General features: G+C 38.6%; 3 protein-coding genes across 3 annotated transcripts; 2 read left to right on the forward strand and 1 right to left on the reverse strand.

Moving 5' to 3' along the window:
• Positions 1 to 515: 515 nt before the first annotated feature.
• lzic (leucine zipper and CTNNBIP1 domain containing) lies at positions 516 to 3,294 on the reverse strand. The gene is made up of 7 exons (XM_022206791.2): positions 3,128 to 3,294; positions 2,753 to 2,874; positions 2,528 to 2,663; positions 2,046 to 2,144; positions 1,827 to 1,922; positions 939 to 1,020; positions 516 to 846 (listed from the first exon to the last, which is right to left on the reverse strand). The coding sequence occupies exons 2-7, from the start codon at positions 2,851 to 2,853 to the stop codon at positions 791 to 793; spliced, it is 570 nt and encodes a 189-aa protein (XP_022062483.1). The 5' UTR covers positions 2,854 to 2,874; positions 3,128 to 3,294; the 3' UTR covers positions 516 to 790.
• Positions 3,295 to 3,346: 52 nt separating this feature from the next.
• On the forward strand, positions 3,347 to 7,724 carry nmnat1 (nicotinamide nucleotide adenylyltransferase 1). The gene is made up of 5 exons (XM_022206778.2): positions 3,347 to 3,430; positions 3,839 to 3,957; positions 4,532 to 4,715; positions 5,682 to 5,800; positions 6,656 to 7,724. Exons 2-5 carry the CDS (start codon positions 3,846 to 3,848, stop codon positions 7,054 to 7,056), a joined length of 816 nt encoding a protein of 271 aa, XP_022062470.2. The 5' UTR covers positions 3,347 to 3,430; positions 3,839 to 3,845; the 3' UTR covers positions 7,057 to 7,724.
• Positions 7,725 to 8,801: 1,077 nt separating this feature from the next.
• On the forward strand, positions 8,802 to 12,482 carry rbp7a (retinol binding protein 7a, cellular). The gene is made up of 4 exons (XM_022206803.2): positions 8,802 to 9,394; positions 10,680 to 10,858; positions 11,017 to 11,118; positions 11,704 to 12,482. Exons 1-4 carry the CDS (start codon positions 9,157 to 9,159, stop codon positions 11,761 to 11,763), a joined length of 579 nt encoding a protein of 192 aa, XP_022062495.2. The 5' UTR covers positions 8,802 to 9,156; the 3' UTR covers positions 11,764 to 12,482.
• The last annotated feature ends 995 nt before the right edge of the window (positions 12,483 to 13,477 follow it).

Consider the following 13,477-nt stretch of genomic DNA (forward strand, 5'->3'; position numbering starts at 1 on the left):
CTTAAAATTTTGCACAGTCTCGAATATTATCATGAAATAACGCATTTGGGTGTTCCATTCATTACTTTTTTTTATTTTTATTTTCGGGAACAAAACTATTGGGGAAAATAAATGTCATCAGAATAATCTGATGCTTGCGGCTCAGATCGTTTAAATGTTCTTCACCCAAAACACTTGGCTATCAGGTCACCCAGCATTCAATTAGAAACTTTTGCGACTCTTAATTGACAATCTGCATGTTTTGTTTTTTTTTAATGCCGATATGTTTCTAAAAGCTCTTATAAAAGAGGTGAGTAGCAGACAGACTCCTGCATCCAGTCAGATCTTAGTGCATATAGAGCATACTGCACCTTTTCATGCTTACATTATTGTTTTCAGGCGTTAGTGTTTCTGCGTGTAATTAAGTTACTTGAAATTTCTGGTGTTTCTGTTCTTCAGTCCAAAGCCCTGCAGGCAGCATGCTTCACTTTAAATAATTATGAACATTTGTAGCTTTTCAAACATCTCAAAAACAGCACTGTTGAATTGTCATGTTTTAAAACAGACACAGCAACCCAAAAAACACTACATTCATCTTTAACGAAACATGCTCGTACCGAGAATACAATTACACACTCATCATGATTTGACATTTAAAAAAGTCGACAAGTAAAAAACAATACTGTTAAAAAGTGTTAGCGTCTACAGTAACACCCCAAAGTGCACTGATTATTTACAAAATCCATGATTGATTGGCACATTTCTCTCTGGGTAAGAACACAGACTCTAAAAGGAACATTTTGTAGAATCGCTACGCTTTGGTTTTCACTCCAGAGCTAGCTAAAGCCAGGATTTTGTCTTCAGACCCTGAAAAAAAGGAGGTAAAACAAGGTAAACATGAATATTTACTCAAGAAATGGAAGGATTGAAGATTACAGGGGAAACATGTTGACGCTCACCCAGGTTTGCCGTCACTTTTTCAAAGTGGCGCAGAACAGCTGTAGCATTTTCAGTGAGAAACGTCTCGTCCTCTGGAGTGAGCTGTCAGAAAATAAGAACACGGGTCAGCATGAAGCTGTAGCTGGACGTTTTCTAACATAGTTGACAGGTATCATAGTTGATATAGTTGGCCAAAATGACAAAAAATAGACACAAAACGAGACAAAAAAATGACAAAACCAAGACACAAAATGACAAAAACAAGACAGGAAACGACAAAACTGAGACACAAAATGACAAAACCGATAGACGAAATGACAAAAACTAAACAAGACAACAAAACCAATGCACAAAATTACAAAAACAAGGGACAAAGTGACAAAAATGAGACACAAAATGACAAAAACAAGACACGAACCGACAAAACCAATGCAAAAATGAGACAAGAAACGGCAAAACCGAGACACAAAATGACAAAAAAACCAGACAAAAACGAGACAGGAAGGGACAAAATCGGGACACAAAATGACAAAAATAAGACAGGAAACAACAAAACGAAGACACAAAACATGGAGCAGGTCATGTGATTTGTAATTAAATTATTTAGTTGACATTTTAGTCAAATAATAATGGAATTTGTAAAGATGTGATCATAATGAACATAAAAACTAATGTTTTTTAAAAATGTATGCAAGATGTATCCATGGACTTCAGTTATATGTTGACCCTCATGTTTAAAATGTTGCAGCTCCTTTAGAACAAAAATTCAAGTATTTTTAAGTCACTGTTCTTTCAGTCTAGTGAAGCTACATGACTAACACAGATGTCTGCAGCTTTACTCATGTGAACTCATGAGCACAAGCCGCTGAATCATCTGAGATTTTGAGGAAAAAACCCGTCTTCCTCACCTTCTCTCCCAGTTTTCTCAGGGCTGTGAGGATTTCCATCTTCTGCTGCGTGTACACGTCCCTCGACAGCTTCCCCACCATCACGTCTCGGTCCATCTGTGCAGAATGTCACACAGCAGTGGGACAATTTTCAGGCCTCGTAGCGTACAGATAAACACCAAGAAGCAACTCAGTAGTTACGTGAGCTCTGCTTTAAACAATAATCAAACTAGTCCCAACCTCTGCTAGTCGGGTTCTCAGCTGTCCCGGCTGCTTCTTGGCAAAAAGTCGGATCACCTCTGGGGTTTTGAACGCTTGACTGATGGCAGCTTGGATCGCCTGATGAAGAAAGATTTTAACATTTCACAGTTCAGTCATTTGTTTTAGTTACTTCTACTACAAGTTACAACCACTATTTGTTGCCTTTTATATTCAGTGGGTGTTAATTTTAAACCAGGATATTTCCCTTAACTCACACATAACACAAATCTCTAGGACTATCAGGCTCCTTTAAAACTTAGATTGGTTTATTTAGGCCTGGCTCAGATGATCCTGAACCATCCCTTAGTCATGCTGCCATGAGCTTTAACTTCTGTGGGGCTTGCCATGATGCACCAAGAACGTCTCCTCTTTTGTTAGGTTTCCTCCTTTCACCTTAGTGTCATGAGATAACTTGTGTCATATCAATATAAAACAAACTAAACTGAACTGATCATCCATACCAGCTGCATTCCACTGAGTTCATCCACAAGCGTCATGTCTCCGGTCATTATCTTCTTCAGGGAGTCGTTGAATTCCTCCAGCTGCTCCAAGGTTTCCTTCTTTGTCTCCTCATACTCTTCCTCATCCAGCTCTTCTCTGGAATAAACAAATAAATTATAAGAAACCGAGTGACAGGATATAACATATTAAGTGCTTTGGATTCAATCAGTTTCTATCCACTGCACCTGCATTCCTCCAGGTCCTGAAGCTGCTGCATCAGTCTGTCCAGTTGTTCCTCCATATTCTGCCTCAATTTGCCAGTTTCTGATTTCCCCCGAGAAGCCATCTTCAGTTAAAATCAAAGCTCCTGAGAAGCAAAACAGAGAATAAACAGTCAGCATACAACAGGTTTTACTGAGTGTTGTTGTCCACAGATAACTGCACTTGCCATGCTAATTAGACTGCATCAGAATGGCGTCGTTGAAGCGACCAATACAGAGCTGTTCAGACTACTGTATTTATAAACTGGATTAATGTTTAATGCTGGAAACTCGTGCAAACACTTAAAGTTCCTCAGTTAGCTTAGTAGCTAGCTAGCATGCTAACACAAAACAACTCACCGTGACTCTCTTTGTAAACAGCTGAAGATCAATCGCGCGACAAGTAAAATACTGTCGAATGTATTTTTAAAAAAATAAGAAAAACGCCGAAGTTATCTCCACCAAAAATAAGCACTTTAATAGAATAAAAACGACTGCTAAATGTCGTCGCGTTGGAGCTTTCAGGGTTTGTGATTGTGAATGCAGCTCGTCACTGTGGGTGCGGCTCTCGGCCAATCAGATTCGTTGATGTTTACGTCCTTTACGTCCGTACCGGAAGTAGGCGGAACATCACGAAATAGTAGGCTGCTGCCGTTTCTCCTGGTAGTACAATTAAAACATTTTAACTTTGTATTACAAACTTGTTTTTGTTTAAGTTCAGCTCTAACGTTGTGTCTTGTCTGCTTAAGAATGTTCTACATTCATGTCTGTGGACGTAAATAAGAATGCCGCGCTGTCTGCTGACAGTTGAAGCTAACGTTTGCTATTTTCACATTTCAGTGCTAACTTTTAATAAAGATAAAATAGCATTTAGCTACGGCACTTTTTTTGATTTTATTAAAATTTGTAGCCTCTTTTAGACTGTTTAATTGTGTTTTAGTGGATACAGACAAAGTTTCTCAAAGTTTAGAGCACCAAAGCGATTTCTGACGTGACATGTAAAAGCACTTCGCTAAGTCTTGCTTAGTCTTCTGTTTGTTCCCCATATCTGCTGTTCTAACGTGAACCCAGCGCCAGTATGAGTGATAATAGAACCAAAGTGGTCCTGCTGGCCTGCGGGTCCTTCAACCCAATCACCAACATGCACCTGAGGATGTTTGAACTGGCTCGAGATCATCTGGAAGACACAGGTTGAGTGAAACGAAACTTAGATCTATTATAGCAATGTATGTGTCTGTGTTGTGAGAACCACAAGTATTATTCAGCTAATCTCCACTGTTTTAGAGAGAGAAATCAGAATAATAACTTTATTTATATAGCACCCTAAAGAACAGCGTTCACGAAGTGCTTTGACAGTTAAAACAAGTAAACACAGAGACAATCACACAAGCTATAGGAGGCAAGTGAGAGCGGTCAATTAGAAATAAATAGTAAAAATGGCAGTAAATCAAATGAATAATTAGCTAGATTAGCATGCAACTCAAACAAGGGAATTAAGCAGTTTGAAAATTAAAGAACAAGATTGAGGGTTAAAGTTTAAAATGTCTACATTTTGACATAAAGTTCTATTGAAAAGAAGCTAAACTATTTCATACAGTGAGAAGAACAGCCCTTTAAATGATTCTTTTTTAATTTATCGTATGAGTTTGGAGTCATGTAAAAACTGTTATCACATTCCGAGTTTGCTTGTAAAGAGGAACCTGCGTCTGCTGTGCTGCTGTTCTTAATTTCACGTTAAATCACACTTATTTGTGTGTGTCAAAGGTCAGTACATGGTGGTGAAAGGAATCATTTCTCCAGTCTGTGACGGCTACAAGAAGAAGGGTTTGATTGAAGCCTGCCACCGTCTGGAGATGGCCAGGTTGGCCACAGAAGACTCAGGCTGGATTACAGTAGATTCCTGGGAGGGCATTCAGCCCGAGTGGGTGGAGACCGTGAAAGTTGTTCGGTAAGCTGACAAATCTCACGTCTTGTTAGTGGCGCTGCCTCTGCTCACTGTATCTGTGAGACGTCTTACTGCTTCAGTGCTTTGACTCAAGCATTTAAAAATCATCCTAACATCACTGCTCTAAGTTATAATGACAAGCAATTACAAGCAGACCCTCAAGCAGGTTTTGATCATCTGAGAGCCACATGATTGATGGTGGACCATTGTTACAAAATGAGAACATCTCCTCAGTGATGTTAAATGAAATCTTGATATATCTTGGGTGTCATGTCATCACTGCTCATACATAGAGTCTATTAAAAGCCTTGCAGCTACAGTTCTTAATGTTGGATGTTACACAAAGTTTTCCTTTCCCTCCATGTCTTGAAGCTTTCTATCCATTACAGTAAATTACATCTTTGTTCCCTACCATTCCTAAAATGTGACTTTATTACTATATATGTTTTATGATGTATGAATTGCTTCTGAATTATTGTTTTAGAAAAACTAACTTAATAGTAGAAATATTAGCACTATTCAGTCTTTCCAAACAGTGACTTAACTACACTGTCAGAGAACTGGACATTTTCACTTCTTGAATATTTCAATAATGAAACTTTTGTACATTTATTTCTTTCATTTGGACGTCATCTCATAGATCCTGACATGCTGCGATACAGAATTAAATGCATCTGTAAGACTAACTGCATGACTGTCAGTTATTAGTATAAATAACTGAATATTTCCCAGGAATTACTTCATGAAAAGAAGATAATCTTAGACAGTATCTGAACTGCAGCTTCACAGTCTGAAGGAATCCCACTGGAAATTTTGCACAAAGCTAAAGTCAGACATATTTAAGGACACTGTTTTGCTCTGTCAAATTTTTTTCCTGTGCTTTCCTGTATAGAAAATGATGTTAGCATTTAGCATAGTTTCGATATGTGATTTATTGATGCTATATCACTTTTGTCTGTGCCCATGTAGCCATCACTATGAGGAACTGCTGGCAACGGAAATTGACGATGATGTGGATACAGTTAAGTATGTAAAAAAGAGGCGCATAGAAGAGAACTTTGAGGGTTCGGCTAATCACAATAGAAGAGGTACGTTATGTAAGATTATGTCATCTTGTCAACAACTCCCTTTTTCAGTTCAGCTTAACTAACAGAAGACAAAGGTTTAAGGGTGTGGTGATGTGTGCTAGCTCACTCTGATCACACCAGGCAGGTGTAAGACAGCAAGAGATGAGCCTCCAAGGGTGAAATAAATGTGCTATTAGTGTAATTATGATTGCATTTGAATCTCTTGCATGCAGCTACAAAGTGCACAGTGTGTCACGTATTCATGTTCTAATTGTCTCCATTAAGATGATTATTTAAAATCGACTCCACAGTCAGATCAAACAGAAAATATCTAAATCAGCACAGCAGATACTGTCTGTTTTTATATCATACATTGTTTTTTCCAGACTTGGACCTCACGTGGTTCACAATGCTGCAGCATGAGCTCTCATTTCATTTGGACATTTGTGTTACGATAGCAGCAGCTAATGTAGGCGAGGTCTGCTTCTTTCTGTCTCCACACCCTGATTCGAGTGATTTCATTTCAGATCGTTTATCAGATTTTATGCAGCTACCAAGTTATGCAATTTTTTTGCCACACATACAGATCTGTAAACAGAACTCTAATGTGGAAAATTGGGGATTTTCTGTTAACTAACGGATGCAGCCGGAGGCTACTGATTAGTGATTGAAATAGTAAACCTTGGGCACTCAGGTAGCTTTACTGCAGGTCTTCCCCTCATTCTTCCCCCTACTTTCCTGTCTGCCTCTCTACTAACCTACTAACAAAAGGCCAAAAAAAACAAACTTTACAAACAAGAAGGTAAACCTCAGAGTTGTGCTGTCAGAGAGAAAAACCCCGGCCTCCATTCTAACTGAACTCTCTTTTCTACTCAGATGGTGTTCGGCTGATGCTGCTGTGTGGAGCCGACGTCCTGGAGTCCTTTGGGATTCCCAACATGTGGAAGCCGGAGGACATCGTTGAGATTGTGGGCAGCCACGGCATGGTGTGCATCACCCGCAGCGGCAACAACCCGCACAAGTTCATCCATGAGTCGGACGTGCTGTGGAAGTATCGCAAGAACATCCACGTAGTCCACGAGTGGGTCACCAACGATATATCAGCCACGCACGTGAGACGGGCGCTGCGTCGATGTCGGAGCGTCAGGTACCTGCTGCCAGACGGCGTCGTTTGCTACATCCGGGAGCACGGCCTCTACAGCGCTGAGAGCGAGCAGAAAAACGCTGATGTGATTCTAGCGCCTCTTCAGAGATACTCGAGGGCCTCGTCGAGCTGAAGATGTTTACAGCTGGAAGAACTCAAGAGTGAAATGTCTGCATTTAGTGCTGTAGGTTTACTGTAGACTCAAAACAAACATATCCAGTTTATTTAAACTTCCACCAGTGCCTACTGTATAAACATTCTTTCTGATAATGGGTGCACTTCCTTGAAATGTTTGGACGTATGAAGTCATTCAGTGTCGCTTTCACTTTGCTATAAGTCAGCGTGTGTGGAAAAATACACCAGTCAAAAACAAACTAAAATGAGCAGCAGTTCACCTGCCTAAATGCAGCTTTTTCCACCAGAGATTTACAATTCTGAGTGAAGATCAACACTTGTCAGTTAGTATTTCATTAAATATGATCACAAGCAAATTCATTTTAATCTAGACTTGCTGTAACACAGTATCTTTCCCAGTTTCTTCGGCAGACTTATCTCATCATTTTTTGAGCCTAGAGCTGGATTTTTCTGTACGCTTCCTCAGGCAAAAGCTAAAAGGAGGCAATAGCGGCATAAAATGAAGGCGCGATTTTTGTTACAATGGAAATAAACAGTGCTGTTTGTTTGTTTTTTCCACCTTGGATCTGTTCATCGCTGTTACGATTATCGCTCAGATAAGAAGCTTTGAATGCAGTTTATTGAACCGACACATTCACTGTTTGAATAAAATGCTGTTTTGGGGAACTTTCAGTGTCTCTATCAGAAGATTACAGCTGAAACTGCAGCCAACTGACGATTGGTTGTGAAAGAAGGGGCATGAAAAAGTATATCTGACTCTGTCACACTAGTATCAGAGTTGGTTCTTTATTTACTTACTTGTAATGCTGGATTAATAGTATTCTATTACAAGGATTAAAAGGGTTAAAGCTCAACATCTTTACATCCCAGACTTACATTCATCATATTATGTGGGTAATTACCAGGTCTGCATCATGTGTCTGTGATTCAGTTTACTCCTTGGCAGGAAAATAACCCTGATGGAAAAAGAAGCAGTCATTCCGTCATTCTGCTGACGTGTTTGTCACGAGGAGTAAAAACCACTCAATGTTTGGAGAAATGCCACTAGTTTTATTTTCTTTCTAACTGGTGTCGCATCAATTCCTTTCAGGAAGGCCAGGGTGTGAAGAAATGTCGGTGTGTTTTTTTCCTCATTGCACAGAAAGGTGTGCCTTTTTAATGCAGCTCATCCTCACCAAAACAGTGGTTTGATTTAAAGCCAGGAGAGGTTTACTCACAGGTCTGATTTGACCTTGTGATAAGCAGAACTGCTTCCATACTTGTTACACAATACCAACAATTGTGAAAAAGATTTGACATTGACAGTAAACATGAGTGTTGAACATGGATGGATTTAGCTTATTTGTGGCTCATGAAGGCATTTTTTTTATTACATATATATACACATACACACATATACCCATATATACATAAAGATTTAAAAAAAAGTACAACCATGGAAATAAATAACGAAAATAAATACAGAAAAATAAAAGAGATAAGTAAATAATATAAAATATATATGTATAGATATCTAAATATACATATACACACACACCGTCTGATTACTCGTCTCCCTCTCCCTCACTTATTTAATAAAGACACCTACATAATATAATCAATATAATGTGAGTGTGTGTGTGTATGTGCAAGCGAATGCGGCTACTCCTGTGTACGCTTTATTGGCTGGGTGATTGAATCAGTTGATTAACTGATTCATTGACTGATTGATTTGTTTATTGAATTGATTGCTTGGCTCTCAGACAAAACCAAACATAACCAAATGAGTAACAGAGTAGATATATGGAATTAGGACATTAGAAGATCAATGAAGGTGGACCTAGAGGACTGAGAATCTGCAATGTTATTATGAGGAGAAGATGTAAATTCCAGAGAGATATGTTCAATGAGCGGGTTCTTCCAATGAGCTAGAGATATGGAGTTTCTGGATTTCCAGCTGAAGGCATCTTAATTGATTGAAAAACCACAGAAACAGCTTTCCTCTAAACATTAACATCGTGTTTTTAACACAGTCGAGACGCCTGAGGCACATTTTGACAGCTGTGTTAGTAAAGTGCACAGAGAGACCAGTCTGACACGTCTGTCTTCCTCCTTCAACATGTCAGGGTTGTCAAATGACAGTGAGCAACTTACGGGCACACCTATCTCTCACACACAGTTTCTCACAAAACACCACTGTCTCAGCCTCTTCTCCAGACTCTGCATCAGCCCAGCAGGTGGAGGATCACGGTTTATCTCTGGAGAAGGAAAGCAGGTGATCGACATGCCTGCCAGCCTCTGTGGTACCTGGGACATGATCAGCAATGTCAACTTGGAGGGCTACATGATCGCACTGGGTGAGTCCTTCAAGCATGTTGTTTTAATCCCAAAATCTTCTGTGATATGTGGAATTGTAGAATGTAGAATCCAGTATCAGCTCCCTTAAGCTTCAGAATAGAATAGAGAAAGCTCTAACGATAAAATGCAACACATGAAAACACACTTAAGACACAAGCTGATAGACGTCTGAAGGAAATGTTAAGAAGAAACAGCAGCTGATAAAAATATATATATATATATGTAGTGTTCAGTGTCTTATCTCAGTTTGTTCTGAATGGTTATTGCAGTGGAAATAAAGGATTTTTTTACAGATGTTTTTGCAGGCCAGTGGGACTTTGTAACATCTGTGGAAACCAATAGCAACCCTATTGTGCATAATAAGTTCATCCATGGGTTTTAAACGGTTCAGGTTTAGGCAATTTTAGGTGCTGAATCTGGTCCAGATTTGGAGTGAAGATGAGGTAGTGAACGCTCACAGGGTTTAAGAATCAGACTAATTCCTGGGTAGGTTCTCTGTTGGAAAGACAAGGAAGAATCTGGGGTGTCGATGAAATCACACTGTGAGGGATAACCACCTTAAATAGTGTTCATTTTTGACAGTTTGGACAATATTTGTGCAAAACTTCTGTCACTGAAGTAGGAAGAGCTCTTTTAAGATGCGTTTTACATCGAATTTTTTTGCACAAAGTTACTTTTTATGTTGAATACAATCTTTTCATTTTTCCCCTTATGGTTATTGTCTTTGAATAGGTGATGGAGGAGGGTGAGAGGTGATCCTCTGTGATCAGGGTGGCTTTCCTGATCACAGACCAGTTATACATGTAGCTCAGAGACATGAGTCTGTGGTAACCCAGTGATACGGGGGAGTTTTGTTTTGTGTTTAGTGGAGAAGGAGCTGCGCCAGGATGAAATGTTGAATATGAGGAAGGATTCAAAGAGCGAGGTGTAAACCAGGGTTAAAAAGCCTCTGCTCACATTAAAAGTCCTCAGTTTCCTCAGCAGGTGAAGGTGCTGCTGTGCTTTTTTTTGTTCACCAAGTCAGCCTGATTGACAAACGAGCTGGTGTCGATCTCAGACTGGCCAAACTGGAAATGTACAGTGAAATGCACATCATCCAACATGAAATAAGGCATTCGGAGTGAATTTTGCAGTACATTGCCACTATGGAGGGAAAAAATGATTTGGTTTTGATGTTGCATCAGTGCTATTTGTGATATTCATGGAGCTGTGAATGAAGGGAATGTGTTCGAAGCCTGTGGCTGAGTTTGTCCCGTTCATTTGTACTCTGTGTACTTTTCCCAGGTATCAGCCCTTTCATGCGGAAGATTGCCTTGAGGCTGAGGCTGAGGAAGGTGATTGAGGAGCAGGGGGACCAGTACATCATCAAGACCACCAGCAGCTTTCGAAACTACGCAGTCTCCTTTAGAGTGGGCCAGGAGTTTAAGGAGTTCACGCATGGGCTGGACAACAGACACGTCAAGGTGAAGATGAACGGCAGAACTTTGTGTTTTAAAGCGATAATAAACACAATGATTGCAAGTGATTTGTAGATAATGTAGTTTGCATTTTAATGTGTGCTGCTAAAAATGTTCTGTGCTGTGATTTACACTCTGTCTCTTCCTCTCTGCCATCTGTGCAGTCGCTGGTGACATGGGAGGGAAATAAACTGGTGTGTGAACAGATTGGAGAGAAGAAGAACCGAGGCTGGGCTCACTGGATCGAAGACGACAAGCTTCATCTGGTAGGAATAAGGATGTGGATGTTTTACTTAACCCTCCCACCAAAAAATATTGTTTCTTGTCTGAAAAAATCCAAAAAATTCAGCTAAAAAAAATCCCCAAATTTCATAACATTTGCAAAACCTTCAGGAAGAAAATTCCAATAAATCCTTAAAATTTTCCCTTAAAGGTTTTTTTTTTTTTAAAAAAAAAAAAAAACAAATTTGGCAAGAAAAATTTTGTAAATATTACCAAAAAATAGCAAAAATCTTCAAAAAAAATCTTAAAAATATCTAGTGATTCCATATATATATCAGTAACACTTCTAATATTCCTTTAAGAATATTCACATAAAAAATTGGATTTTTTTTTGCGAATGTTCTTAAGAAACATTTTTAATATTTCTTTTTTTAACATCAGAAGTTTCACTGTGAAAACATTTTTTTCCCCACATTTTCAAACTTTAAAACAGGTCAATTTTGACCCGCAGGACGACACGAGGGTTAATTATGATTGCTGTACATAGCAAACAAAAATGACCCAAATAAGCAGTTTTATTCTGATAATATTTCCTGAAAGTGTATGTTTCTGTGATTAATTCTCCTCAGGAGCTGTACTGTGAAGGACAAGTCTGCAAACAGGTCTTCAAAAAGAATGTAAACGAGTGAAGAGGAATGAAGGTTGTACTTGTGGAGAAGCAGCTCTGTGATTGGAGGCTTCATGTGTTCGATCCGCCACTGTAAACCCCGAAAAGCTAAACAACACTTAAAGTTCAGGATGTGGTATTTTCTCTCTGTAGTGTGACTTCACCACACAGGTCAGGAGAAACTGTATAAAGTCACACCACTAGATGGCATCGCTGCATTACTTTTGTCAGATACGGGTCTATCTGCTGTATGCAGGCCTCCTAAAAAATACTGAACATGAGGGAAGTTCATGGCTCCTTTCAGCTGGTTGAAAGGAAATATGTTTGGTGCTTTTTGCTTCCTTCATATCTCTATTGTCTGGCAGGATAAACCTGAGATACCGCATTAATGCTTGTGCTGTCCATCTGACATTCATGTGAGCTTTTTTGTAAAATTCTCATTCATGCCTTTTACATAAATATAAGAAAACGTTAGGTGCAGGATATTTCGAATCCAGTTTTTTTCTATGTGAATTTTGTGTAAATAAAATGCTCCTGAAAGACATGTGAAGTAAATTATTATTTTCTATAAATCTAACTGTAATTCAAAATGCTGTACGGATGTGGTGACAAAAATCAGAACAAAATATCGACAACATCGCTGCCTTTGTATTTATAGTCTGTGCTACGTTACACATGCTGAACCCAAAATTTCCAGACTGTTCATGAAGCCTAAATGGTATTCCATCCACGATTAAGGTATTTATATATGAGCCATATCAGTTTTCATTGATTTATTTTACCTGCCAATTTCAATCATGTCTTATTTTATAGAAGAATATTTTTTTTTTACTATTTAAAACTAGTGTCTTTTGTGACTTTTTGCTTCTGGTTTCTTACTAATTCTTCTTATTCTAGCAGCCTATCAATCCACAGTAAACTTGTAGATCTGGCCTATGTCATTCATCCTACTTTTAATGTGGCTGAAACTGCTCAAATTAAGTCTTTAAAAAAAGTCACCATATAAAACATCATTGCAGCGACCTTGTGCCCCACTGACAGTTTAAGGACACTGAGGTTCATGCAGGAGTGTCAAACATGCGGTATTTTTTGTCTGACTTCTGTAGTTTGGCTCATGTTTTTGTCATTTTGTTTCTAATTTTTGTCTAATTTTTTTGTCTCGTTTTTGTCATTTGTCCATTTTTAATCACTTTGTAATTTTATTGTCTAACTTTTTGTCTCCTTTTGGCTTTGTGTTGTGTCGTTTGCCTTATTTTTGTCATTTGGTTTTTGTAATATTTTGTCTTGTTTGTTGTTTTTTTCTTTTTTGTCTGACTTTTGTCATTTTGATCATAAACTACTATATCGTTCAGTTCCAGATACCTGAGACTAAATGTTGTCTTCCTTTGTAGAAACACTGTGATCTGGAAGTTGTAATGTGAAAATGATAAACTGAGGCATAATGTTGCTGAAATTGAATTGATTTTTCTTAGGAAATCTCATGTTGTTTATGATGTTTTGTAAAAAGAGAGTTCCTCAAATGTGAACATTTTCACAATGTACTTTTTTGCACTAAAACAAAAGGAAACATTTGGAGTTGTGGTTATTAATAGGCAATTATGCTGTGATTTAACTGGTCACTTGAGATCAGACTGGACTATATGTGGAACCTGAACTAAGATGAGTTGGACACTCCTGGTTTAATGAATAATTCCAGGGTGGGCTGATTATCATTTTTTTAAGGAAGAATGAAAACA

This window comes from Acanthochromis polyacanthus, chromosome 6 (assembly GCF_021347895.1).
Source record: "Acanthochromis polyacanthus isolate Apoly-LR-REF ecotype Palm Island chromosome 6, KAUST_Apoly_ChrSc, whole genome shotgun sequence".
Classification (NCBI taxonomy): domain Eukaryota; kingdom Metazoa; phylum Chordata; class Actinopteri; family Pomacentridae; genus Acanthochromis; species Acanthochromis polyacanthus.